Source organism: Spermophilus citellus (genome assembly GCF_964194105.1).
Source record: "Spermophilus citellus genome assembly, chromosome: 4".
In the NCBI taxonomy this organism is placed as follows: Eukaryota; Metazoa; Chordata; class Mammalia; order Rodentia; family Sciuridae; genus Spermophilus; species Spermophilus citellus.
In genome coordinates, this window is record NC_138185.1 from 222,113,096 (window position 1) to 222,141,024 (window position 27,929).

General features: G+C 51.1%; 1 protein-coding gene across 7 annotated transcripts in view; it reads left to right on the forward strand.

The window, feature by feature from the left end:
- Nucleotides 1-27,929, forward strand: part of EVL (Enah/Vasp-like) — a 166,474-nt gene that overhangs the window by 99,658 nt on the left and 38,887 nt on the right. For all 7 annotated transcript variants that reach the window (XM_081292020.1, XM_081292015.1, XM_081292014.1 and 4 more), the window contains exons 2-3: nucleotides 14,489-14,657; nucleotides 26,293-26,470. In XM_081292020.1, the coding sequence (XP_081148146.1) occupies nucleotides 14,489-14,657; nucleotides 26,293-26,470 (347 nt within the window). The remainder of the gene's footprint in view (nucleotides 1-14,488; nucleotides 14,658-26,292; nucleotides 26,471-27,929) is intronic.

Below are 27,929 nucleotides of genomic sequence, written 5' to 3' on the forward strand. Positions count from 1 at the left end.
CCCACCCAAGGTGACTGTGCAAACAGCAGCATTGGCCAAGCTGTAGCACAGCAGCCTTGGGAGCAGGCCCTTGCAGAGTGGGGACCCCATGGGAGCCAGACTCTGAGTTACCCTGGCCTCCAGGGGCCACAGAGAGCTTCCTACCACAGAGATGCACCTTGTGGGCCCCAGCTCTGGCACCCCTCCCTCAGGAAACACTCCCGAGCACTCCAGCAAGTGTTGGGAGCTAGAACTCTCGCGAGCACATGGCAGCACACAGAATGCTGTGATGATTCTCACAAGAGTCCTGAAGGGAGCAAGCGTGGGGAGGAGTACCCTTCCCTCCCCAGGCTTTGTAGCTGGACCTCCGAAGTAAACTGACATTGACAGACCAGCAGAAGAACATGGTCTAAAGATCCCTTGTCATGCACAGGGACATGTGAAGCCAGGAGTGAACACCAGATCCCAGCAGAGCCAAAGAGGTGGTGTGTCCTCTTCATAGGGAGAGGAGAGAGCACACATAGGCAACTTGGGGAGAGTGGAAGATTCTAGAAAGAAGCCTGGGCCTGCAGATGAACAGGTAGCAGCCTGCCTGGGCCAGGTCTGAGATTCCAGGGCCATCCTCCTGAAGGCAGCCAGGGGCTTGTCATGGCAGTGGATTGTACCTGGGAAAGGCCGTGTGCAGCTGTTGTTCCCACAGACACAGCCATCTGCTGCCCAGTGTGGCCTCATGGCGGTCGGCAGTGCCTGACTTCTTCACAAATACTGCCCACAGTGCATTTCTAGACAAAGAGGGAGAGAGGAACTGGACCAGAAGCAGCCAGTGAGTGAGGGGCACAGGCCTGGCTCACGCCTCCCGCTCCAATGCCACGCTCCCTGCTCTACACAGGAGCCAGCGCTGGCCTCTACCCTGGGGAGAGGGGGATGCACTCACAGAGGAGAGGAGGGCCTGGTGGAGGACCAAGCAGCATGGCAGGAAGAGTAGAGCGTGCAGGAGCTGGTGGCCAGGAGAGACTCCCGGGAGAGTGGGCTCCCAGGCGAACTTCAAAGGACAGGGAACATGTTTTTAAAAAGGGGACCGAGCAGGTGTCTGGTCAGCCAGGGCTGCTCTAGGTGCTGGGCTCTAGGTGATGAGCCAAGTGGATAATCTCGTCCTCAAAGTTGCTGGGGTGGGCTGGGGTGGGGGCCCATTAAGGAAGATAGGAGCTCAAGCAGAGCCAGTGGCACAGGAAGACTGGCCTGCCCCTTGACTGTCCCTCAGTGAGGACACAGGCAGCCTCGAGAAGTGCCGCAGCTGAAAACATGGGCAGGGGTGGGGCCAGGCAGCAAGTGGCCTGAGATGAGAACAACCTGATGGTCTCAAGGGTCAGAAGAGGAATAGGAAGCTGGTGCCATGGGTCAAGGGGAGAGTGGGAGGAGAAGGGCAGAGAGTCGGCAGCCTGATGGTGCAGCCGCAGTGCGAGGCCTTGGATCAAGTCACGTGGGGAAGACAGAGGAGGGTCTTGGCACAGGGAAAGACTCCAGGAGCAGCCTGAGGACCATCTCTCTGGCCATTGTATGAATGACAGTCCCAGTGTGACAAGAACAGAGGCAGGAAGCCCTCCTGGGAGGCTGCCCAGCCATCCAGAAAGAGGTGATGGTGGCGAGGGGGAGAGAGGGAGCCAGATACAGGACTTGGGGGGTGCCTGCAGGACTTCCTGATGGAGCCCATATAGGTGAGAGGGGAGCCTACGTCTAACATAGGTGGAGACAGGAAGCCGGATGTAGACTTGGGAGGGATGGCTGCAGGACTTCCTGATGGATCTGAAGTGGGCGAGGGAAACCCCAAGTCTACCGCAACTCAGGGGGGGGCAGCTCCTTTACCACAATGAGGAGCTCGACTCTGCCGTTGGAGAGTCGGCCAGCTGGAGCAGGGGCCTGGAGCGCTCTAAGAACAGACCCCAGTGCACACTGGTTGGACAAGGCTGACCTAAGCAGGAACCTGCTGATAGCAGGGTATGGCGCAGGAGACACAGCAAAAGTGACCGTTGCCCGTGGGGGCAACAGGAGGTCCCACCCGCCCGGCCCCTGTTGTCTGTTATGCTTTGGGTTTTCCCAAGGTACACATCACCTTCAGTCACGTCACTTACTCACTGAGGAAGGACTTGTGTCCGATTCCACTCGTGTCACAGGGGGGAGGAGTAGCTGCATGTGTGCCCAGGACATGGCCCTGGGGAGAAGAGGCAAACGTGTGGATTGATTGCCCATGGTGGGTGGTCCTTTCCTCCCTCCATGTGGCTGGAAGAGGGGATGAATGGGCCAGACTCGGGACGCAGGCACAGTTACCCAAAGCCTCTCTCAATGTCTCACATTCACCAAAACAAGGCTCAGGCACGCAGTCTCCGTGGTGATGCATGCAGATCTAATCCACTGTGTTCGGTGCTGTCTGTAGCCGTTCTCTAAATTCAGTCAGGAAACTGACCTTTTTGGCTTCTGAGTCAAAACCATATAGTGATACTGAGACTACTTTTGCCTTCTTCGCTCTTACCCCGTTAACACTCAGTGGAACTTTCCCGATACAATGACGCGTTTTGATGTTGTCAGCTAGCAAAATGTACACTGATATGTTCTCATTTTACTCTCAAACATGGTTGTATTCGCCAACCTCACGACTGTAACAAATATTTGATGCGATCAACTCATAAAGAGAAAATGGTTGTTTAGCTCTCAGTTGTGAAGGTTCCCATCCCAGGTGGGCAGCCCCATTACTCTGGGCCCTGGCAAGGGCAGCACGTCACGGTGGCATTGTGGGGTGGAGCAAACCACCATGAGCCAGGCAGCAGAAAAAGACTGAGAGGAAGAGACCCTGGTCCCAGCGTATCTTTCAAATGCACACCCCCAGTGACCCTAGGCCCACCTCTTAGGTCCCACCACCTGGGGAACTTTGAAGGACACTCATCCAAATCACAGCAATGGTTAGTGCAGGTGGCATTAACATATATAAAGAGATGCTATCTGGTGGCCTCAGGAATGCCAGTAAAGTGTCCCTGTCCCCAAAATAAAAAGGCCTGGGGTATAGCTCAGTGGTAAAGCACCTTTGGATTCAATCCCCAGTACCTTCCCCCCCCCCAAATAACCCTAATCCTATCTTTAAAAAGAGTTAACAGATAGCACAACTGTGGGCTGTGCAGGGGTGGGGCCTGGTCCAAGTCATCAGAAACATTCTCAGGAATGTAAATGACCTCTGTATTAGATTTGTTAAGAAATTATTGATTCCCTTTGGTGTGATAAGGATATTGTATTCGCCAACCTCACATGACTAAAAATAAAAAAATAAGGATATTTTTCAGCGCTGGGGATAGAGCCCAGGGCCTCTCCCACTGAGGCACACCCCTAGCCAGAACCTTGTTATTTTAAACAACATTGTCAAGAACCCAGGACTGAACCATCATATCTGCAGCTTACTTTCAGATAATCCAGGGGGCAAAAAAAAAAAAAAAAAAAAAAAGGAAATATCTAAGTCACATATGGCAAAATGTTGGGACAAGAGTGTACATTTCTGTACGTTTAAAATTCTTCAACTAGAAAGCTGAAGGGAAAACCGCTTCAAAATAATTTTTTTGAAAAGTGGGACTTGGTTTTCTGCTTTGCCTAGTGGAGTGAGAAAGCCCCTGTGCAGGAGGCAGCCCTGAGGTGTGTGGCCGAGCACAGGCGTGTCTGCGTGTCGGCCTCTCAGCTGCTGACGCTGGGCAGGCGCCCTCCCAGCCTATCTCCACCATCTGAAACAATCCCCACGGGCTGCTTGTCATCTGGGTACCTCTGGGACTCCAGGTGTCTGTTTCTCAATCACTGCATTGGGACATCCTGGCATGGAGCGGGTTTCCTCCTTCCCCTGGAGTAGGTGTGGGAAAGAACATTGCTACCAATGGTGACCTGGGAGGTGGCACTCACCCACAAACCCCCAGCCTTGTGCCTTTGCTGACACCTCCCTTTTCCTCCAAAGGTCACTCCCTCCTTGAAAAGTCTCTGTCCTCCTGGCAGCCTCCCTGGAGCCCCGGGTGGAATGAATGGGCCTTTCTTGCCCCTGTGGTTCGCCTTGTGAGCACCTCAGAGGACTCGTAGCAGAGTGACTCTGAATGAGTGCCCTCCACCTGGGGACAGACCACATCTTGTATTCAACAGATAGTTGAGTTTCTTTTAAGCCTTGAGCCTGGGAATGCATTCGGTATACAGTAAGTGCGTGTTTGCTTGGTTTGTTTGGTTTGTTTTTCAATGAATGTAGAAATAGACCAAGAGAAAGCAGAGGTGGCCAGAGCCCAAGTGAGTCATGGTCCCCTATACCCCACCAGAAATCCTTGATTGCCAACAAATAACACTCAGCAGAGTTCAGCATATGTGCTAGCCAGTGTTATTCAGATTTTTACTGAGCCATCCTGGGGTCCCAGTAATTGGGGCCGCAGTGATAAACAGTACTTCAAAAAGCAAACAGAAGTCAGCCTGCCTCGGCTCTCCTGCTGAGTCCGAGGGGGAGGGATAAACAGGATGTGCATGTTGGGCAGAGTGAAGGGGAGGGGTCAGCAGGGAGCTTTCCTGGGGTCCAGGAGTTGCTCTCCCTGGAGGTGACAGGTGAGGAGAGCTGCAGGAGGGTACAGGTGCAAGGGTGTGGAGACTGCCCACAGCGAGGCCTGGGGGTGGTCCACTGTCCCTCCTTTGGATCTTGGCAATACTCCTAGTGGTCCTGGGACACTCCCCAAAGACGGGCCCCCAGAGGGAGAGTGCTTCTCCGGGCCCAGGAGGGACCTGCCACCTTGTTTTTCTCCTGAGGGGCTAAAAGAATCTGAGGTAGCCATGGCTGCATGGCGCTCACAGGGCGGCTCCAGGCGAACTCCACTGAGGGCTCACTGTGTGCAGCTTTGGCGTTTCGTTTTCCTTGTTCAACATGTGTCAGCCGGGCACCAATCATGTCAGGTCCACTGCTCTCCCACTTATTTCCTCAGTCTTATTGGATCTCCAGCAGATTCAGGAGCTAGTCCAGAGGCTCAGCACCTTCCTCCTGCAGAGCCTCACCTTCCTCCCCCGAGGGCACAGCCAGCCTCACTTCCCGGTCTCTGTGGTCTCTGTGCGATGGCCTCTGTAGGCTATGCCAGGCCTCCCTCTGCCCCACCAGCCAAGCAGACTTCCTCCAGTGCTGTCTCTCTGCTGCTCTCCTTGGGAAAGACAGTGGTCAGAAAAGGAGCGTTCTAGAGAGGAGCCAAGCTGGCACTGTGTCACAAGAGACCAGGGAAGAGTTTGAGAAAGGGCAAGTCCAAGACAGTGGAGGAGTGTGACTTCAGACAAGTCCCCTAGTGTGAAGTGGGCTAAGTGGAGCAGGGACCTCGGAGTGGCTGTCTTGAGCTCTCACGAAATCACACAGGCTGTCCCAGGAGAGGGCTACCAAACTATCACAAGAGGTGCTTTGGAGAGGGAGGCTGGCATTCGCAAAGAGAGGCTCCTGCCTCCTGATCCAGGTCCTTGTCCTGGCTCAACCGCAGCCAGCTGCCAGCCCCGCCTTGCTCTAGCCCAGAGGCTCCCTCCCTCCTCCTCGCTCCTGAGAAGGCAGTGAACAAATCCGGACTCCACAGGGGGCCCACAGCCTGCTCTGGTGCACTTGTCTCCAGGGCCCCCATTCACCACTTCTGAGTTCCTCTGCCACCTACCAGGCCCTGGCCTGTCAAGTCAGGCAGTAGCCCACACTCAGGAGGACATGGGCTCTGGTGGCTCCGATGGCTCAGATGCAGCCAGGAGCTTATGGTCTCTGGAGGCAGATGGGCTCTAAAGAGCTTTCCTGAAATCTTGAAACTGGTGAGAAGCGCACGGGACCTCGGAGCAGGCCAGGGGCAGAGAACTCCTGAGCACACGGACTGCTCCGAGCACTGCCTTGTGTGTGAATCGCTGATGTTGCGTTAGCCCTAAAGATGGGCACTCCTCCCCCAGGCCCAGCACGCTCCCTCCTCTAGCACTCGGTTCCCATTTTGCGATTGTCTTTTCCCTGTAAGGTTGCAGTTCCCAGGGCAGGCACGTCTAGGTCCAAAGCAGCATGGCCACTCGTAGTAGTAGCTGTTAAGTGAATGGCAGTGAACAGACCTGTCACTAAAGGTGGTGATGCTTGACCTGAGCCATGAGCAAAGTTCAGGGTCAAACTGGGGATTGGGAGGACAGCGTGTCTTAGGAAATCTCTTCCTTCTAATTACTTGAGTGATGACAGCAAAGTCATTTTAATCAGACCAAATGTCAGGGACATGCTTTGGCTGCTGGACCCAGCTCTCCCACAGTGACTGTGCACACATCCACTTTCCTGTCTGAGACTTCCCAGGAAGGACTCGGGCAGCAGGTCCAGGAGAGCAAGGAGGGAAGCTTGTGGGGACTAGACCAAGAGTCAGCCCTGTTGTCTTGGACCTTTGACGCTGGTGGCTTTCAATAGACCATATTTCATAGACCACTTTAGAACATGTGTTGAAATCTTTCACGTAAGAAGAACAAAAGCAAAACATCCCACTTTTTCCACATATAACTCTGGAGCCACATCTGAGGACCTTTGGAGGTCCAAGACAACAGGCAGGAAGGCACCCAGGCGGAAGGGAGCTGTGGCCTAAGCCCTTTGTCCAGCAGCCAGGAGCCTGTCTTGAGGGAAGAGCCTGGCCTGGAGGCGGGCATCGTCCTCAGAGTGGCCCCAAAGTAGACCCTTTTTGCAGTACACGTTGGGAAGGGCTGCTGTGGTGATCAGCAAGGGATGTGAGATGAGGGCTCATGGAAGGCTGTCTAACTCGGTCTGGGGCCTCAAGGAAGGCTTTCTAAAAGAGGTAGCATTTCTGCGGCTCTGGGGTTTGGAGCTACCCATCAGCGAGGCTGGAGGAAGTGTCTGGGCAGAAGGAACAGCATGATCTGGGGCAGAGAGGCCATGGGGGACCGAGTCTGTTAAGGCCCTGAGTATTTCCACAAGACTAGGCTCTTTGGGGTAAGGTGGGGAGCCCGAGGGCTGCAGGAGCAGGGAGCTGACCACACTCCCCGTGCTGAGCTCCACCTGGCAAGCCTTTGAGTCCTCCACACACCTCCCAGGAAAATGAGGAAAGAGGAAGGAGAGATTGGGTAGCTAAGGTGAGATGCAGACGGAGACAGCAGAGGCATTGAGGAGCTTGTATGAGTCAAAGCCTGGGAGGGGCAGAGCTCCCAGTGAGGGCAGAGACACATCTGGTGTGCCTTTGATGAACACCTCTGGGGACACTGCAAAAGGAGGTCAGGAGACTTGGAATTGGAGGCAGGAGGGTCAGCAGGAACCCATCATGACATCAATGAGAGACAGCCAGGATTGAGGCAGTGACCACAGACGGGCAGAGAGGAGAGAGATTAAGAAGTCCTTTGGGGCTGGGCACGGCTCCATGGTGGAGTATTTGCCTAGGGTACAGGTGGCCCAGGTTGCATCCCCAGCACTGTAGAAAAGAAAGAGTCCAGTGGATGGCCTGTTTGTCACAGAGAGCAAGGCACAAGACAGTGATTGAGTGACTTTCAGGTTTCAGATGGGACCTTGGGACGGGGGTTGGGGGTCCATTTTCTGAACCAGGGAATGGTGGGAAGAATGCTTCCTGCTTGCATAAGTTGGGTTTGGAGTTCTCCGAGGCAGGTCTAGAAGCTGGAGATGTGGTTCCTAGTTTAGAAAGAGGGCTGGGATCAGATGGGTCAGCAGAGGGACGCCAGCACACTGGCGATCAGGTAAACTCTGCCGGGGGTGAAAGAGCGCGGTCTGAAGGCGAGGTTCTGGTCCCGGACTGCTTGCTGCGGAATCCGCCAGAGCGTGTGTTAACAGGGAGACCCGGGCCCTGGCGTCAGGCTCTGCTGCAGTGGAGTGAGAGCGCCCCAGGAGCGGCTCTCTGAGCCTTGCAGCACGTGGTTCTGAGAACCACGGGAAGAGGAAGGAGCTAAGCAGGGCGCGTGTGGGAAAGCCGAGCCTTGAGAGTGACTCTGGAGCAGCCCCTTGGAGCGGGCTGCTGTGGCTAGTGCCAGCGCGTGCACAGCCGCGTTCTCAAGCCACTCCGCAGGACTCTTAGTCTAGCGAGGCCTTTCCTGGGCCCAGCTTCAGGACCCTCGATGTCGAGGTGAGTGGGGAGAAGGCTCTGAGCAGGCTGGGAGGAGTCTGAGAGGTCAATGGAGGCGCCAGGGAGTGGACAACTGAGTTGGTCAGGAGAGGTTTTCCAAAATGAGGATGAGGTGTCACCAGCGGTGACCGATTCCAGAGCAGGGTCGGGGCAACCTTTGGAGCTGTTTCAGTGTGACCTCAGGACAGAAGCCAGGTCCAGTGGGGGCTTGGGAGTGAAGGAGGATGTAGAGCAGGAGCTTGGGGCAAAGCAGAGGGCCCGAGGGGCTGCTGGGAGCTCGGTGGGCACTAGCTCATGTCAGCTCGCAGGGCTTGGCAGGTGCTCCCCCGAGGCACTGGCTGGGACTGTCTGTCTTCGGCGCTGAATGCCCTTCCTCCAGAACGCCCCTCGGTTATGGGCAGATGCTAGTGCTGGTGGGGAGACAAGTTGAGTCCCCAGCACAGGGGGTGAGCTGTGTGAAGGAGCAGCCAAGTCGGGGCATCGGCTGACAGGACCATTGTGCTCTTCTGGGGGAACCAGTAAGAGACCTGAGACCCTCCCGGGGAGCAGAGGAGGGAGCCTGCACTCCCTGAGGCCTCAGAGAGAGGTTACACTGTGGCCAGCCTCCCCACAGCTCTCTGTCCCTGGGCCTGGCCCGGCCGAGCTGAGAGGCACCTGTAGCCGCAGCCCCAGCAGCCCTGCTTTGCACAGTGGGCCACCGTCGGTGTTGTGGCTTCTGACTTCCGTCCCAGGCGGTGGTGAAGCCAAGTGCTGATGGTATCTGTGACACCTGCTGGTAGCTGGCAGCTGCTCACTGTGAGAATGGACTGTGTAGCATTGCAAGAGGGACGTCCCCTGGGCACATGATCGCAAATGCACTGCTTTTTCCACTCCTGGAGTCCCTTGTCCAACAGCTACTCGTGTCTGCACCCCGTAAGGACTGAGTTTACCAAGGGAATATGGCAGCGCCTCCGCCTTCGAAGAGCTCTCAGTCCAGTGGGACAGACACCAAGAAACAGGACAAACTGAGAAGTGTGTGGCCCAGGCAAAAGCCAGCTCTCTCCAGTGGGCAAGTCCCGTGGCCTCTCAGGCTCAGCCCTGACCTCGTGTTTTCCAGCAGGTCTCTCCACTCTTGAGTGTCTGTTGCCCTTGCTCTTGTAGCAGGTGCTTTGAAAGGCCTAAAGAGGTTCACAGAGCAGAGGGCCCCGGGTCAGCTGTGCTTGGATAGAGCGGGCTAAGATGGAGTGCCTAGGCTAGCCTCGAGGACTTCAGAAACCTTGTTCCTGGCCACCAGAGAGGTAGGGCCAGTGTCCCGTAGGTGGCAGGGCATGGAACCTGAACTTTTCTAGGCTCTGACAGAGCAAGAGACAGGCCGACTGCACGTGGCTGTCACCTGGGTGTGTGCCGTGAGCTTTTCTGTCCGTTAGTCTTACCTCCAACTGCTTCAGTGATTTCTTATGTTGAGATAGGAAATCTCCTGTTGGTCCACAGTTAGGCTTCAGAGTTGTGTGCAGAACACACAGGATGTGTCGCTTTTGTTCCTTGTAAGTGGAATATTTCAACTTATTCCAAAGAGTTCTGTGGCCTAAAAAAGAAAGCCAGCCCAACTCTAGGACAGAGACCAAGCCTGCTCCCCTCTGGCCCAGTGTGGACTCCTTGGCAGAGCTCAGGGCGTGCTCACTTGTCTGGGGACCTCCAAGGTCAGCAAGGTCCTCAGTACAGATGAGGAAGCCAGGCCCACAGTCACACAGCATTTCTCCTCCGAGTGGACAGAGTGCAGCTGACTGCTGGATCTGTCTCCCGCTGCTGCAGGGAAGCAGCAGGCCCACAGACACCTGTGCCAAAGCCCGTTGTGGGGAGGGAGTCGGGCTGCTATTCTAGAGTCTTCTCCTGAGAGGAGAATCAGTTAGGCCTGCCACTCTGAGCAGCCCGTGAGCTTCTGAGGGAATCCATCCACCTTCTGCCCCACTGACAACACCCTGGAGAGGTGCTGGAGAGGTCCCAGCACCTGACCACTTGTTGTTTGCTTACGTAGGAGCGTCCTGTGGGAGATCTAGGCCTGGGAGCAGCAGCCTTGCTCTCCTTTGCAGAGCCGAGGAAGGCGGGCACCGTGGCCAGGGCCACAAAGTCCTAGGGACATGGTCCCATTGGGAAGGACAAGGAAATAGCCTTTTATTTAGTAAAGAGAACTTTGTACATATGTGCTTTCAAAAAGCAGCTCATTCTTTTCGCATGTACCACAATGCTGCAGAACACGTGCACTGCAGTTTGGGTTTCACTAGGGGAGGTACTTGGAGCCACAGAGCCCAGGCAGCCACGGGCTGGATAGCCACCACGAGTCACCAAACCAAAACAAAAACTAGAGGGGTAACAAGCCCAAGCTAGCAAGACAGACGCGAGTGGAATAAATGTGCCTTCCCTTGTGTTCAGATGTGTTAGTGGCCATGAAATAAGCAGAAACAGACAACACTCATCAGATGGGGGCACCCGGGGCTTTTGGTTAACCACAAGTTTAATTTGAACCTAAAGCGTTAAAAACAACAGGAAAAAAAAAGGAACCTGTGGCTATAATTGCAATAACTAAAACAGTCACTGCTATTTGAGCACCTAGTAGGTGGCAGCCCAGTACAACACTCCATTTCCATCGTCTCTGCTCCTAACACCCTGAAAGGTATGGGAGGACCCCGGGAACGCTTCGCCCCCACAGGGGCCTGCGGCTCTGCGTGCCACGTGGTACCCTGCCCAGGCTGCCTGTCTCCTCCGCCTAGAGTCCCACATCTGCTTCCTGGATTGTCTCCCTCGTGAAGCCCACACAGCGCTTTCTGCAGGAAGATGCCTTGGCTCCCTGCCCTGCCGGCTGGGAGCTCCCGGGGGCAGGGCTGGCCTTCCCCTCTCATTCTTCACTCACCAGCCTCTGTGCTTGTCAGACCAAGGCCCAAATGCCACACCAGCTTTAGGACCCAGACCCTAGAGGAGAACATGCTACGTGAGGCACTTGACAGAGAAGAGTCACAGGGATGGCGAAGGGACCGGCTGCGTCATGGGGATGGTCACGGAGGAGCCAAGGCATTCCTTCAGTTGTGCAGCAGAACACCCTCTGCAACTCTGCAGAGCAGCGAGCCGAGTGTCACTCAGGCCAGGAAGATGCTCTAAACCAAGGCCATGTGACAGCAGGGGCTGCTGGGGAAAGCAGTCTGCCCCCATTGCTCACAGGCTTGGTGTCACCGGTCATCAACAGGCTTAGATCATCTAGGGTCCTTCTCAGCACTGAGTCTTCAGTGAGCATTTATTAAGCACCGGCTATGCACAACAGAGAACGAGGCAGACATGCGCCTGGCCTCACGGGGCCTGCACCGTCACAGTGTGTGCAAGAAGCAGTGCCAAGGCTGTGCAGATAGTTGGCATGTAGAGGATTTTCTGGGAAAGCCTGGTGGAGGGTGAAGGGAGCAGGAGTAGGCAGCAGAGCGTCAAGGGGGATCCGGGGTGAGGTCTGTGAAGGAAGAGGGCAGGAGGGAGAGCAGAGCCCTCTCAGACCACAGCACAGCCCTGAGAAAATCCAGGCTCATGGGCTGCCCCCACACCATGTTGGGCAAGCACGGGCCAACATGGTCCCCCTGCCATGTTGGTCAGTAGCTGGAGGGGCCTGGGGAACACATGGCCTTGATGTACACACCAGGGACCATAGGTCGGCTCTGCTCCCATGACAGGTTCTCCTGAAGGAGGTCAAAGCCACTTCCACGGCAGCCCACAGGGACTCTCAGAGGCATCATCCTATCACACGGTTCCCCCGCCCCCAGTCATCACCGGGCTTTGGTTCACATCAGAAGCAGTGCAGCTGGGATCCAGCTCAGATCACCACGACGATGCAGGCATGCTTTGTTGGCTGATACCTTGCTGCATCTAAGGGTGGCTCCAGTCCCTGAGAAGCATCTGGAAAATGTCCCCTCTTCCCCCAATCCCCGTGAGCACCAGGGTGTATCAATGGCAGTAAGTGACAGAGCTGATCCCATAACTCGGCTCACAGGTAGTTTGTGTTGAGAGACTCATCCAGGTCTGAGTGACAGTGTGCATGATGGTTTGCTCTGATTTCTACTAGACCTCATGCCCAGAGACTTAACTACCAGGTGGCAGCTCCTCCTAACCAAGCTCTCTCGGAGGGTACAGGGTTCCAAGCGCGAGGCACAGAAACGTAGGTGCTGTCCCTTTAGTGTTGGCGGGATGAAGGATGAGTCATGGAAAAGGATGTGCCTCACCACAGACCAAAACCCTGGCTGCTCTGTCCCAGCATAGCTACCAGCCACACCAAGCCCCAGCACAGGCCTGCCCAGGGGATGGACAGCCGCCCCAGACCCCAGTGAGGAGCCAGCAGGGTGGAGCCCATCAAGCGCACACAGAGTTCAGTTGGATGCCCAGAGGTGATGTTAAGATCGTAAAAATCCGTACTCCCCATCATCCGCAATCTGAGCAACGGAGCAGGTCCCAGGAAGCCCAGTCCTCTGGGACACTTAGGATCCGACCCAACAGGTTCCAAGTCGCTGAAGACCAATCTATTTTTTAAAACTTTACTTTTGTTACCCAGTAGCTACAGGGTTAGAGGGAGAGATCTTTCCCAAATGTTTTGGTTTCCTGCCTTCTTAAATATGATTAGGAAGGGGACGGGATGTGGCTTATTTCTTTTTTTTTTTTTTATTGGTTGTTCAAAACATTACAAAGCTCTTGACATATCATGTTTCATACGTTAGATTCAAGTTGGTTATGAACTCCCAATTTTACCCCATATACAGATTGCAGAATCATGTCGGTTACACATCCACAATTTTACATAATGCCCTATTAGTAACTGTTGTATTCTGCTACCTTTCCTATCCCCTACTATCCCCCCTCCCCTCCCATCTTCTCTCTCTACCCCATCTACTGTAATTCATTTATCTCCTTGTTTATTTTCCCATTCCCCTCACAACCTCTTATGTGCAATTTTGTATAACAATGAGGGTCTCCCTCCATTACCATGCAAATTTCACTTTTCTCTCCCTTTCCCTCCCACCTAATGTCTCTGTTTAATGTTGATCTTTTCTTCCTGCTCTTCCTCCCTGCTCTTATTTCTTGACCACCATCTCACCGCCATTATCATTGTCCTGCTTTCCTCCCGTTACTGCTCCCGAGTCCTGGGGCTCCAGGTTTCCTTACAGGCCTCATTGTCTTTATGTGGCATTTCTGACAATTGCTACTTCCTGCTGTCCTTTCACACATCTTGAATTTGGGGATCCTGCTGTGCGCGAGGCTGGAACTGCATTCAAGATCTTGGGCTGTTGGGGCTGGGGATGTGGCTCAAGCGGTAGCGCGCTCGTCTGGCATGCGTACGGCCCGGGTTCGATCCTCAGCACCACATACCAACAAAGATGTTGTGTCCGCCGAGAACTAAAAAATAAATACTAAAAAAAAAAAAAATTTCTTAAAAAAAAAAAAAGGGCTGGAATGTGGCTCAAGCGGTAGTGCGCTCGCCTGGCATGTGTGCGGCCCGGGTTCGATCCTCAGCACCACATACCAACAAAGATGTTGTGTCCGCCGATAACCAAAAAATAAATATTAAAAAAAATTCTCTCGCACTCTCTCTAAAAAAAAAAACAAAGATCTTGGGCTGTTGGTGATGAGGGGCCGGGGGCTCTGAAGGGAAGAGCATTTTTGTGTCCTGATTTTAGTGTTAGCATGTACCCTGCAGGGGCTGCTTCTGCTTCTTCCCTGGATTTCCAGATCACTCTGGACAGAAGAGGTGGCCTTGTAGGTAATGCCTTCAGCAAAGGGAAGCACAGCCACCTGCCTGTTTTGATTTGTCACCCACTCTTTAGATTACCCAACCCCTTCATTGTCTTCATGGTGTCTCTAATGCTATCCCATCACATTGGATGTTGCAAAGAATTCTCCGCGTTCTGTGCTCTAGGGTCAGACAGAACTGGTTGGAAATCCCAAATTCATCACTGAACACCTGTGTGGACTTACACATCTCCCTCGGCCTCTGAGCCACTCTTTTCTTTGAATAACAGGGGTAATAGGTCGCTACTGTTGAAGTTGTCAAGTGTAGGTGCTTCAGTGCGTTGCCTTGTTTAGTGCAGTACCTAGAATACTGTAGGTGACTGGCAAGTTGTAATAGTGATTCCTCTCAAGAGGTTCTAGCGCCTTTTCCCCAAAAGCAAAGCTGGGCATCTTTTCCCATCTATTCATAGTTTAGGCTCAGAACCTGCTGTTCACTCCGTGTGGCCTTTAAAGAATGGGACTTATCACCTCCAGGGCAGCCCTTCCACACACAGCTACAAGTTTGGCAGTTAGAAGGCCTATGGCAAGTAGCCTCAGTTCCAAAAAAAAGGCAGAGCCAGCGCCCATCCACTAGAGTGAGGCTGACCCGTTGGGTCTTTCTTGTTCTGCAGTGAACAGAGCATCTGCCAAGCCCGGGCCTCCGTGATGGTCTACGACGACACCAGTAAGAAGTGGGTGCCCATCAAGCCTGGCCAGCAGGGATTCAGCCGCATCAACATCTACCACAACACTGCCAGCAACAGCTTCAGGGTCGTCGGAGTCAAGCTACAGGACCAGCAGGTGAGTGGCCCCAGCCTGAGCGCCAACTCCTCACCCCCGGGGAAGAGACCAGAAAGCAAAAGGTCAATATTTGGAACCAGAGGCTCTGGGTTCACATTCTGCCTCTGCAGCCTTTCACTCCAGCCAATGAGGCCTTAGGTAGACTCCCCTGACTTTCATGAGCAGATAGTGATTTCACCCTGCCTTCTTCACCGTGTCATTGTGTGATTAGAATAGAATAGTAGATCGAAAAAGCTTTGAAAAATACAGAGCACGGTTACCCTGCGCTTCATAAATATATGGAAGGCAGCTGTTCCAATTGTGGGTTTAGCAGTCTTACACCTTACTTTGGAAAGAGTATCGAGACGCGTGGAGAATGAGACTATTTCTCTCCCTGATAGTACATCATGGGCCAATCAGATGAGTCTTTTGTGAGTGCACCTGGTAAATACTGTGTGAATGCAAGGTGATTCCCGTGTCCCATGCCCCGTGTGACACGATGCAGACTGAAGTTGAGACCTGCAGATGTGGGCTATTGGCTTAACCACGCGACTTGACGTGTGCCCTACCCTCTCTCCTGTCTCCTCGGAGGCCGACTGCGCGTCCCCAGCTGTAAGCTGGGAGCTCACAGATGCGGGCTTTCAGCAGCCATGAGAAACTCTGCTAAAGCAGGGACTCGGGCAGCCTCTGCAGGGCAAACTCTGGCCAGTGGAGCAAAGGGCTGCCAACTGTGGCCCAAAGAAGCACAGCGTTAGCAGTTAAGAAGGAGAACAGGAACTTTTGGGTTCTGCTTTTAATGTGCTGCCTGTTGAATGGGTCTCCATGACAAAACAGCCCTGTTGGGTTTCTGTGGCTACAAGGGGCATCCCCACCTCGAGGCCCGACATGAGGTGGTCCGGGCAGCCCTCTCCTTTGTTGTGAACCTTTATGGCATGAAGGTTTTCCCACAAACACTCTAGAAGCTGCTTGCCTGTTCTTCCTACTCACTGGTTCTGGATCTGCCTTATAAAGACACTGGGTCACAGGTTACAGGGTATATAGCACTCTTGGCCCCAATTATGGTGACAACCATAACATGGCACAGATTTCCACGACACCCCATGGGAGCTGGACAATGAGGTGGAATCCCCTGGCTGAGAGGCCCGTTATGTAAGGAGGTAATGGAGGCTGAGAGGCCCACTGACGTAAGGGCCATTACCCGGTACAGCTCCTGGACTCTAGGGTCTGCTCCAGACACGGTGGCTTCTACTGTGACAAGTTTGATGCCCTCATGCCTCTGGGTTGCTCCCAAGGCACACTGTGAAGACAGCATGGTGTGCTGGGAAGGGACCAGCCTGGAGAGCTGGGTTCCCTGAATCCCAGATGCACTTGTCCTGGGATCCTCCGTACCTCTCTGCCTCCTCACAGGAGAGTGGAAACCTAGGGGACCGTTAGTTAGCACTGAGTGGGGCCACAAACATGTCCTGAGTTCTCGGGCTGAGTTATAGGGCAGTGTGAAGGAAGTTAGAGTGGCCTGGTTGAGGCGGAGTCCAGAGAAGAGAGGCGCAGGCCTGCTCTACTCAGAGTTGCCCAGACCCCACCCTGAATGTTGGGGCGACCCGAGTGCCACCGACTTTAGGCCCCAAGGAAGGGCATCTGCCTGTAACAGGTCTGGAAGCTGGGTGAAGTGTGCAGCAACCAAGGAGCAGCAGCGCCTCCACCTGGAGAGGCCTGACGAGGAGGCTGTGCACCTTCCCACACCTCGAGGGTGCGCGTGGAGGGGAATCTCGCCTTTCCTACCTGCCCAGAGCCAGAGCCAGCATGGACACTCTCACAGACAGGATCTGACTCAGGCAGAGGAAGAGCCTGCTTATGAGCTGCATGTTTGTAGGTTTGGGTGTCCCCCAGGGGTTCCCAGGTTGGAATTTAATTCTCATCCTTAGGAAGGAGATATTAATTAATCCAACAGTGGTGTTTAGAGATGGGGCCTTGGTGAGGTGACTAGGATTGGATAAGGTCACCAGGGAGAGTCCCCATGACTCAAAGGCTCCCTGTCTCTTGCCATGGGATGCCCTACACCATCGTGGGACTTTGCTGGCAAGAAGGCTGTCACCAGCTATGGCCCTCTGAGCCTCCAAGACTATGTTATGAATAAACCTCTTTTCTTTATAAAGTTAGACTCCCTCAGGTATTTCACTATAGTAATGAAAAACAGACTAATACACAAACACACTGTTGGGAGATGTGAAGTGTTGCACTGCCAGCCCCTGAGGCCAGCCAGCTGCCTTACAATAAGATTCTGAGAAGAACATTCTATCCATGGATAGAACGCAAGTAAATACATAGGGTCAAGAAGATAGTTCTCCACCAACAGCTTGTTTTGTAAAGAGCTCTTGACTAATTTTACTCAGAGGCTTCAGAAACGTATTTAGAGTTGCAGGGCTTCCTTGAAAAGACTAGGAGAGGCAGTCCCCCTTACTCCTACACACCCCCAAAATAAAACCCAAGCAAGCACTCTGATTATGGGCTCCTATTCAGGAAGTGCAACATTCTAAAAGAAGCTGATCTTCAACAAGGATCCAGATGAGTCTTTTTTTTTTTTTTTGCAGGTTGAACCCAGGGCCTTGAGCTCGCTAGGCGAGTGCTCTACCAATGAGCCAAACCCCAGCTCCATCCAGATAAGTCTTGCCAAGTCTTAGAAAATGAATTTTAAAATAAAGCTGATAGAGGAGGAAAGGTAAAAGAGTAGAAAAAATAACCTTTATAAACATTTAACCAAAATAAGCTGGTGTAAAAGTTGATTAACCTAGCATAAAATAGATCCCAAGCCAACAGGAATTACTAAAGAGAAAGACTGACCTTTTTCATCATAAAAGGGTCAATTGAAAAGAGAGTTAGAGCAAACCAAAATTTCTATGCATCTGGTACGATATGTTCGAAATATAGAAAACAAGAATGGGCTGATCTACAGGTTCCGAGAAACAGACCAATTCAGGAACATATGGAAAGAATCTAATCATACCTCCAAGTAGTGAGCTGTACAGTAGTGGGCAGTAGAAATTAGCAAAAGCATAGAAAACTTGACCTAATTTATATTCGTAGAAACTACAGCCAACAGCTCGACAATATATGGTCTTCTCAAGTGCACACAAAACATTGACCAAAACAGGCCACATGCTGGCCCGTGACACAATTCTCCAATTAAAAAGGATTAACAGCAAGCTGGCACAGGCTGACTCTGCGGTTCCTGTCACTCGGGGCAAGGCGGGAGCTGCCAGAGCCCAGGAGTAGGAGACTAGCCTGGCAACATGGCGAGACCACATCACAAAAGGGTGACAAGTCAATCAGTAAAGATTTACATTTTAGATTTGCATGAATGACAGATTTGCACTAAAGATTTGCATTTTAGAACAAAATGCAGGGAAACTGCATGACGTTGCAGAAGGCAAACTTCTCCAATATGACACCAGAAACATTGACTGTAGAAGAAAAATTGTTGGACTTCATTAAAATTGAGACATTCTCTTCATTTAAAAAAACTGTACTAAGAGGTAAACGACAGGCGGGGAGAAGACACTCACAATGTGTATGTTTAAATGAGACAGAGAGGACATGTTGAACTCCTGTGAATTAGTGAGACAGATATTTCTTTCAAAATTGAGCAAAAAAAAAAAAAAACTGAAGGAGGATTTCTTGAGAGCAGTAGGACAGAAGAAACGCGGGTGCGTGTGAAGGTCGCCTCTGGCCGCTCAGCAGGGGCGTCCAGGTGGAAACTCCACTGAGGGAGCATCGCTCAGCGGTAGAGGGGGCGCCCCGCACGTGCGAGGCCCTGAGTTCCATCCCAGCAAAGGGACAGAGGGAGGAAACTGTAGTGACAGCATCACACACACCAAGAAGCTAGGACCAAGGAGACAGGCAGTGCCAAGGGCCGAGCACCTGGCCCTGTAGAGCTGCTGGGAGGGGAGCAGCTGCTTTGAAAATTATTTGATTGAACCTACTTAAATTAAGTAAATACACACCTGCCATAGAACCCCTCCCCCTGGTACAAACGCAAGAGAAATGAGTGCCTGTGTCCACCACAAGACAGGTTGGAAATATTCATAGCAGTCTTCTTCATGACATTAAGAGCTGGAAACTATCCAAGAGCCCACCTACAGGAAAATGGAAAAGTTATTTGTGGTTCAAAATGGAATGTATGTAGCAATCAAAAAGAATTAAATGCCACAGGAGGCTGAGACAAAAGGTCGCAAGTTCAAGGTCAGCCTCAGAAACTTAGCAAGATCTAGTCTCAAAATAAAATAAAAACTCTGGGGACAAAGCTCAGTGGTTCCATCCCTGTGTTCAGTCCTTGGTACTTAAAAAAAAAAATTCAAATGCTGATATAGGTGATAACATGGATGGACCTCAGACATTGTGTGGAGTGAAAGAAGTCAAAAACAAAAGAACATGCACCATACAAATCCATTTCTATGAAGTTCAAGAACAGGCAAAAGTTACTGAAGGAGACAGAAGTCAGAAATGTGGTTATCTCTGCAGGGCAGTGCCTGGAGAGGGACATTCAATGAAACTGCAATAACCAAACGTGGACCTGCCCCAGTGCAGTGTCCAGCAAGGTCCCACGACATTCCAAGCAGAGTCAGCAGAGCAGTGGGAGCACCAGGCGGGTACTGAGATGGAGGAGCCAGCAATCAGGTCTGTCTGGCCCTTGGACACACAGGACCTTTCCTCCTTACAGACGGTCAAGTGACATGGGTGTGTGTGACCGACATGTGTATCCAAAACACACTGCATTGGACTATCCTTCTTTAGAGGTGTTTAGAATTGTATTTTCAAAAAGTCAAAATAAGTTTTAAAATGGCCATTCCCTTCTAGGGGTTCTGCTCCTAGGGATGTCCCCTAACCTTAACTGTAGAAATGCATGTTCTCGAGGGTACCCAGGGAGCGTTGTTTATGAGAGCACTTCATTGATACATGAGGAGACTGACACACCGTGTCCAGAGTTACTGAATTGAAAAGCAGTAAAACCAGGATCTTAACCCAAACCCTTTGAAAACCCTTTGCTTTCCTCGTCCCCAGTACATTAACTGTCTCCAAAGACTTGAGGATTTGGGATGTGGGTCTTTGGCAGCTGGATGCACTGGTAGGGAGCCTATAGTCTCCATGTACAGATCCAATGACAATGGCTGGCCTGAGAGCTTGGAGTCAGAGGCCAGCATGTGTCACCCAGGACCCTGAGAACTACAGAGCAGGGATGTGTCCCCGAGGAAGGCACCATGGCCCCTCCCAATCTAGTCCCCTGAACATCCGTCCTGCAGCCAGATCCAGCCTGCAAGTCTCCTGAGGTCAGGGTAAGACCAGAGGGGATTATTGGAAGAAGTGTCTATCCATCCTACTGGTGCTGGAGGCCGCTCCCTGTCCCAGGCTGCAGGCCCACCTTCCAGTCCAGTCCTCCCGATCGCTTACCTACAACCAGGCACAGTCACTCATTCTGCCCAGCCTCAACCTCCCAGGTACAAAAAGAGAGGTTTGAATTCATAATCCTAGTGAACTCCTTTCAGTGATTCCTCCGTATTCTGGGGGGGGCACCAACCTCCTCCCAGTTCTCCCCACTAAGAAGGTAGCCAGCCAGAGAAGTCACACCCTAGGAGGCTAGGCCTCACTTCCCACAGCCTCCCTTCCACTAGCTGGAGGCAGCCATCACAATGCCAGGAAGACTCTTCTTTAGACTTCCTTTGTTATCGCTCAACGTTCTTCCCATACTGTAGTTTCTAGAACTTCTCCCACAGTTTCCTGTGGCCAGCTCCCTTTGCTAATGTCCACTGAAGAGATATAAAAACAGAAAGCTGAGCTTGGAGTTCAACCCAGACTCAGGGAGCCAGCTCTCCCACCCACACCCTGGCCACTGCTCCGTCAAGGTGTCCCTGACCTTAAGAGATCTCGCAGCTACCTTCACTTTGCAGTTCTTTGATGCATGTACTGCAGGGGGCCTCCCGCTGACCCAGAACTGCACTGTCACCCGGCTCCATCCTGTTGGCTCAGCAGTGTAGACACGTGAATCTGTACTCCTGGTGCAAAGAGCACCACTAGAGAGCCAGGCAGGAGCCCGGCACAGACATTGCTGGAAACATCTGTCATCAGTATGTAACGAGTGTGACAACTGCATTCCTGGGCTGGCTTAGTGTATGTGCTCTCCCACCCGCCCACTGCTTGCTCAGGAAGACCAAGCCCACCTCCCACCTGGCCAAGACGGAGGAGCACCCATCCAGACGTTGCCCGCGCTGGCTGTCCTCAACGTCTCCCTTCCCAGCAGTGCAGTGAGGGAGCAGTAAGGAGAGCGACATGCCAGGGTTCTCATGGTGCCCAAGGCTCCTTAGCTATGTCCCTTTGGCCCCTCAGACCTCTTCCTGAGCTCACCGTCCTGCAGGGGCTCGGTGCAGAGAGCAGTTGACAAGCTCAGTCACAGGACCTGGAGCTCAGAGCCTCACCAGATCCGAGAAGCATCTCACACCACTCCTAAAGCAAAACCCGGCTGTCAGGTGCCCGATGGTGGCTGTCCTGACTCATCTAGACTCTGCCTGCATTCTTGATTTATAGGGACCTTGATTATAACAGCCCACTGTGTGTCCTCACCTGTGCAAGACTTCACATATGTAATTGTGTGTGTGTGTGTGTGTGTGTGTGTGTCTGTGTGTGTGTGTGGTACTAGGGATCAAACCAGGGGTGCTGTACCACAGAGCCACATCCCTAGCCCTTTTTATTTTGAGATGGGTCTCACTGAGCTGCCCAGGCTGGCCTGGAACTGCGATCCTCCTGCATTGGGAGAGTAGCTGAGATGCAAGTTCCATGGTGTTAGTGATACCGCTGTTGACCGGTATCTTTTTATCTGTTAACCTCCTTCTCGTCACATTTTTGAACAATACTTGTAAACTTTTGAATTTAAGCAGATTTAACATTTTATTAAGGCCTTTTTGAACACCTAGAAAAACTTATAAGCTTAATTTTAAAGACATCTTTACTTTCATCTGTTTACCCAACTTAAATTGAGCCATTTGAATCACGTGAATCAAAGATATTTGGATCCATTTTTAATTTTTCATGAGCGCTCCTCATCTGTCAATTGTCATATCACTGCATGACATATGGACACACAGACATACCGACATACAACACGTAACACAAGTGTAACACATAACACAAAAGGCCTCGCAGCCTTCTCAGGTGAAATCTCATTGCAATGTTTAAAAAAAACTCCAGTTGATCAAAAATAGAACTTATCAGAAAAACATTAACTTGTCTGTAGAATAAAAATCATGAGCTCAAAAAAAACATAGAATCTAAGAAAAGGCAAAAGTCCTAGAATAAATTGACCGGCCAGTAATTAGTAAATGCCATACAATTTACTCTTTGGTTTAATCTAGTTTGAGTTCAGGTAAGACACCTTTTTTTTTTTCTTGGGCCTCAGATCTGTCTCCTACTGAGTGCTCCAGGCTTCTTCTATTTGCATATCAATGTAAGTCCTGGCTGAGGTCTAGAAGGAACTGGGAAAACTGGAATTTTGAGCAGAAACTTCACGTCTAAGGCATTTTAACCATAAGTCACAATTTTCAGGTTTGGAAGTTGAAAATATGGTACAATTTACAAAATTTCATCTTTATATCTTCCTACACTAGAAAAACTTGCTCACACAAAACTGAAAATAGGATCTTTCTTGATAGTATAAAAGCCACCATCAGAAGAAGTTCCTTCAGGATCATTAAGCTACTTTCTTTGTTCTGAAGTTCCTAAAGTAGTATTAAGTTACATTAGATCACCTGGAAAAAATCCACACACTACCATGTGTATCTAAAATTAAACTTTGAAAATTCCCAAGACTGTTGCTAATTAATGTCATTTCAATAAGCCAGACCAACGTTTTAATTCAACACTTTTTCCTAAATCTTACACACTGAGAGAAACAGATACCAAATCATAATTTACTATCCTTGTCCAAATCAATGTACTGTATACCTAGTGAAATCTCCTTAGGCTACCCAGTTCAAAAATTGATGAAAAAATAAAACTGAATGATTGGGAGTTACTTGCCAACTTGGAAGTATTTAATTTCTCCTGCATGAATTATCTGAAATCAAACTAATCAATTACCTAACCCTAACTTTTAACTGCAAGATTACGCAATGCTTCAAACTCATTTAGATACCAGATGTTACAATGAAACATCTTTTAGACACACATTTAGCCTAGATTATCTCCAAGAAACAATCTATAATAACCTTTAAAACAGACCAGATAAGAAAAACTCTCTCCAGGTTTTGAACTTCCATTTAATTATGACTCCTATCAGTGGCACCTTAGATTTCCCCATGAGTGGACCAGATGTTCTCGCATAAGGGCAACTATAGGTGTAAAATTAAGGGTCTCAGTGTGACTGACTTTACTGCATTTATGTGGAGTAATCCTTACAGTGAAGGAAATTATGAGGAAATTTCCCCAAAGCGAAAATGGCTCTGGCAGCTGCTGGGAATTCCTCAGTTTCCCTTTCACTTGCAAGATTAGCTCCTTTGGATAGATCCAATCCTAGGCAATCTGGCATATCTCCTAACTTTCCAGTAGAGTCAGTTTTTATCTGCCTTAGGTCTTGGAAGGGGGAAGGGGGTATGTACTTTGATCGGCCCAAATTTTTCTCTTGATTCTTTTTCCTCAGTGAGTCCAGGATTTTTTCCTTCACATGGCAGATATCATAGTTAAGTCTACTTCACATTGTTGACATAATTTAGGATTTTCCCTTAGAGCAAAGAAAATCTGAACATACGGCACCTCACACCATTTCCTTTTTTTTGTAAATTTTATCAAACTGTAAAATTGTATTAAAATTGATATTTCCCTCTGGTGGCCAGGTTTCTCGTATTTGAGGCCAGGCCAAGAAAATGAGGCGCTTTTCTTGAGTGTCTGAGGTTCAAATTTATCCCAATTTTTCAATACGCAGGCTAGTGGTGCACCTGGCGTATTGGAGAGAGAGAAGCTCCCGACTGAGTGAGAAGAAAACAGGATTCAGGCGCCCAGGCTGCGCCAGAGAAAACTGTTCTCATTAGGGACGTCTCCCTAAGTTTGAGCTTCCTAAACGGTCCAGAAAACCCGTCTCTCACCTTGCTTTGCCAAGGGGTTTCTGGTCCCCTTTAGCAAATTGCTAGGGTCTCAGTTTGCCCTGTGCCAGAGACCCTGGGAGGATTCAGACTTAAGGGCCTTACTGCTTTCCTCCCGACCACTAAAAACACATTGCAAAAGAATCCTGTGCTCTTTTGTTGTTGTCTTTGCTCTGTAGACTAAAGGAGCCGCCTAAGTGTTAAGGGATATCTACTGGTTGTAAGGTAGCAGATTACCAGAGGAGTTGATTCTAAAAATGCCTCTCTAGTAGCTTAAAGAACGCAGCTCATTTTAAACATTGGGCGGTAAAACAGACTATTGAAAGTTACCTATGCATCTTAGGGAACCTGGGCAGATTTTACTAATTATCTTATGCCTTTCTCAGTCCTGCAACCTGAATTGCTAACATTTCTGACCTGCGAAGGAAGGGAAGCATCCAGGAGGAATGGATGCGGGGTTGGGAGTGTTGCGCGTAGCCCATACGGAGGCAAATGTGATTGGGGCTTTCCCTCAGTGCCATTCATCTACCGATCACCCTAGATACCCCTGAGGGCTGTTGGAAGGGGGCTCAAGAGAAAGGAACCTTTGGAAACGTCTGAGAGTAGCCCAGACCGGAATTCCGCAGTTGTTCCAAACTCCTTCCTCCACCTCCACGCATCCGAGGCAGATCGGGATTAGGGACACTGTGTACTCACACCAATTGCTCTCCGGGCCCAGACAGAAAAGTTGGAATCGGCTTTGGCAGAACCCAACATGCCTGCTCTGTATTGAACAGGTGATTGAGAGCTGCTTAGGCCGGGAAACCTCTCACCCGAGTCTTGTAGAGTGGCGGCTGCACTAATTGCGTTTAAGTAGCCGTCGGGTGCCCACCTTACCCTCCAGAAAGAAAGAGAGAAAAAGATGCACCTCAAACAGACATGGGGTGCATGCACTTACCCCGGTGTAGATCTCGGTATGGGACCTCCAATATGATACCGCTGTTGACCGGTGACGAGTCCTTGCTTCCCCAATGTTGAAGAATAACACCAAAGAAGCACGCCGAGGCAAGGTCAGAGTAGAAAGTAGAAGTTTATTAAAGGACAGCAGAAAAGACTTCTCCCAGAGGAAGAAGGGGACCCAAAAGGTGGAATCCGCGGAAGTGCAGTTGTTTCCCCTTCTTATAGTTTTGGTGATGGAATGTAGGTGGGAGGGGTTGGGACACAGGTGGGCCAAAGAAGTAATCTGGGCAGGAAGGACTTCATTATCACTTCTTTGGGATGGGGTATCTTTAAGTTTGCTGGGGGCTGTTTATTAACACTTCTTTGTGATGGGCTATCTTCAAATCTGTTGGGGGCTGTTTCCTGGGCTCCATTAACATTCCATTGTCCTGTGTTTTTCTTGAGTCATTCCCAGCATGGCCTCCATTTTAGATTTCACTCGGTATTAGACCCGATTTACCTAACTACACTGACTACCTAACTTTAAATCTGGCTTCATTAGGCCACGGGACTCAGAGCTACAGGGTCAGGAGACAGATGGCAGCTCCAGCCTGCAGTGCCTTTCCACCCCCCATGGCCTTCACTGAGTGCATCTTACTAAACAGAGTCCTGAAGTACTTGAGATACTTCTCTTCCAAATGTCTAAGGAGCAGAAGCTCAGGGACCAGGCAGTTCACCGTTGAGTCCCTGCTGCTAGCCCCGCAGGTCTGGCTTCTGTCTGTCTCCTTTGCGTTTCTCCCTGCTGGTCCTGCCATTGCTCCTGGAAGTCAAGTGATGCTTGTCGATTGATTAATAAGAAACATAGGCTGGTTGCAGTGGTACACACCTATAATCCCAGGGGCTTGGGAGGCTGAGGCAGGAGGATCGCAAGTTCAAAGCCAGCCTCAGCAAAAGGAAGGTGCTAAGCAACTCAGGGAGACCATGTCTATAAATGAAAAATACAAAATAGGGCTGGGGATGTGGCTCAGTGTTTGAGTGCCCCTGAGTTCAACCTCAATACCAATAATAATAATAAATTCATTAGCAATGCTGTGTATCTTTGTAACATTTCAAAATTCTCCTTTAAACTAATTACTCATTAATGCTTTCTAAGTACCCGACAGTAGGCAGAGGGCTGTGGGAGGAGAAATAAGAATTATAGAAGACAGTGCCCGTAAGGCACTCCATGTCTAGAAGACACAAATTAGGCATAGATAATATACCCAGTGCAGGGTGATCCTCAGGCCAACCCCACAGGGACAGCAAAGCTAAGGTCATGATCCCCGCTTTGTAACTGGAGAAACAGCCCCAGAGAGGTGCAGTGCCCACCTTGCTTGGCACCGTGAAGGGCAGGGCCTGAGGACCCAGGCCTGCCTCTGGGGCTGGCAGCACAGCTTAAGTGTTTCTTGGAACAGAGCTGCTCAGCCCTCCCCGTGCTACAGACCTGGCCTGACGTGTGCTGTCACGCTCCTCCACTCAGCTCCTCTCCTGTGCCTGGGTTTGGGGACACGGTCTCCTAGCACCCTACAGCTCCTTCCAGTCACCCGCGTGTCATCGACAACACGTCTCCTTCTCCCCAGGTTGTAATCAACTACTCCATCGTGAAAGGGCTGAAGTACAACCAGGCAACGCCAACCTTCCACCAGTGGCGCGACGCCCGCCAGGTCTACGGCTTGAACTTTGCAAGTAAGGAAGAGGCGACCACGTTCTCCAACGCCATGCTGTTTGCCCTGAACATCATGAATTCCCAGGAGGGAGGTAAGTGGGCTCGGCCTCAGCCTGGTGCTGAGACCCCTCTTGTCCTTCCTGTACCTGGCGCTGCTGCTGCATGGAGTGACGTCACGTGAGTCCTCAGAGAAACTTGCGGTCTGACTCTAGGTGTAGAGATATCAACTATGTAAAGGAGGGAAGAATGAGAGGGTATTTTGGGGGGTGCTGGGGGTTAAACCCACTGAGCCATCTCCCCAGCCCTTTTTATATTTTATTTTGAAACAGAGTCTCACTAAGTTGCTTAGGCCCCAGTAAGTTGCTGAGGCTGGCCTCGAACTTGCCATCCTCCTGCCTCAGCTTCCCGAGCCTGGGATTACAGATGTGCATGTATCTTTTTGCCATCTGTGAGATACATGCTTGTACTTCCATGCTCTCAAAGCTGCATGTCCAGATCTGTCTTATGTTGGCCATCCTACTTCCATATTCTAGAGCACATCTTTGGCAGGAACAGGAGAGAACAATCAACAATTTATTCGTGAATTCAATTATCCATATGTTTAACAAACAATTGCTAAATACTTACTGAGTGCAAGAAACTGGTGGGGCAGAAGAGAAAAGAACTCCTCCCTCAAGGTACCTCTCCGGGTGTTGATAAACCTGAAATTGCAGTATGTACTCTAATAAGGCTACATGCAGGACACTTGGGGAACAGACAAACAGCAGTGCGTGACTTTTCCCATGTGGGTCACCGAGGGAGGCTTCAACAGCAGTGGTGACATCTAGGCTGGAGTGGTGAGGGTCAGGACTTCTCCACACAGGTGTGCGTGGGTGTCCCAGGCAGAGGAGCTGCAGCACAGGGGCTGAGGAAGGCCTGGGCCTGGGGCAGGTAGGGAAGAGGCTGCAAGGAAACTGGGAGGGCGGGACCTGTACCGAGAACAGCCCTGCGCCCCTGCAGGACAGCACAGGTGAGGGCCTGCATGGACGGCAGAGCAGAGCTGGAAGGTAAAGCAAGGATGCGAGACCGTGTGTGGCTTTCCCTGGCCACATGACAATAGCTTCAGAGGGAGGGCTGAGGCCTCACCAGACGTTGGGATAGCCTCAACAGGGCCTGCAGTCAGCTAGGGTCCTCCCTCTCGAGCTTGGTGGTTAGGAACCTGAGTCTGGTTCTGCCACATGCTCTCTGAGGAATCCCAGGGCAACTTACTTGGTATTCTGTAAAACCGGGACAGACAGGGTTGTTTTTACCTGTAAACTAGCTAGTTCGTAAACTCTTAGCAGGCCGCTTGGCACATTTTATCACTCAGAATCAGTACTGTTGGCATTAGTGTCCTTCGTTACTGCTGCTGCTGCTACCGGGCCTGAGGAGGGAAGTGGGAGATGCGGTGCTTCTGGTGCTTGGCATCACCTGGGCTGATGTGGTGGGGCTCTGCGCCCAGTTGAACCCTTGTCGAGTTTTATAGCTTAATGAAGGCCGAGTCAGGCATGCCTCCTGGGGTAGCTCTCGAAG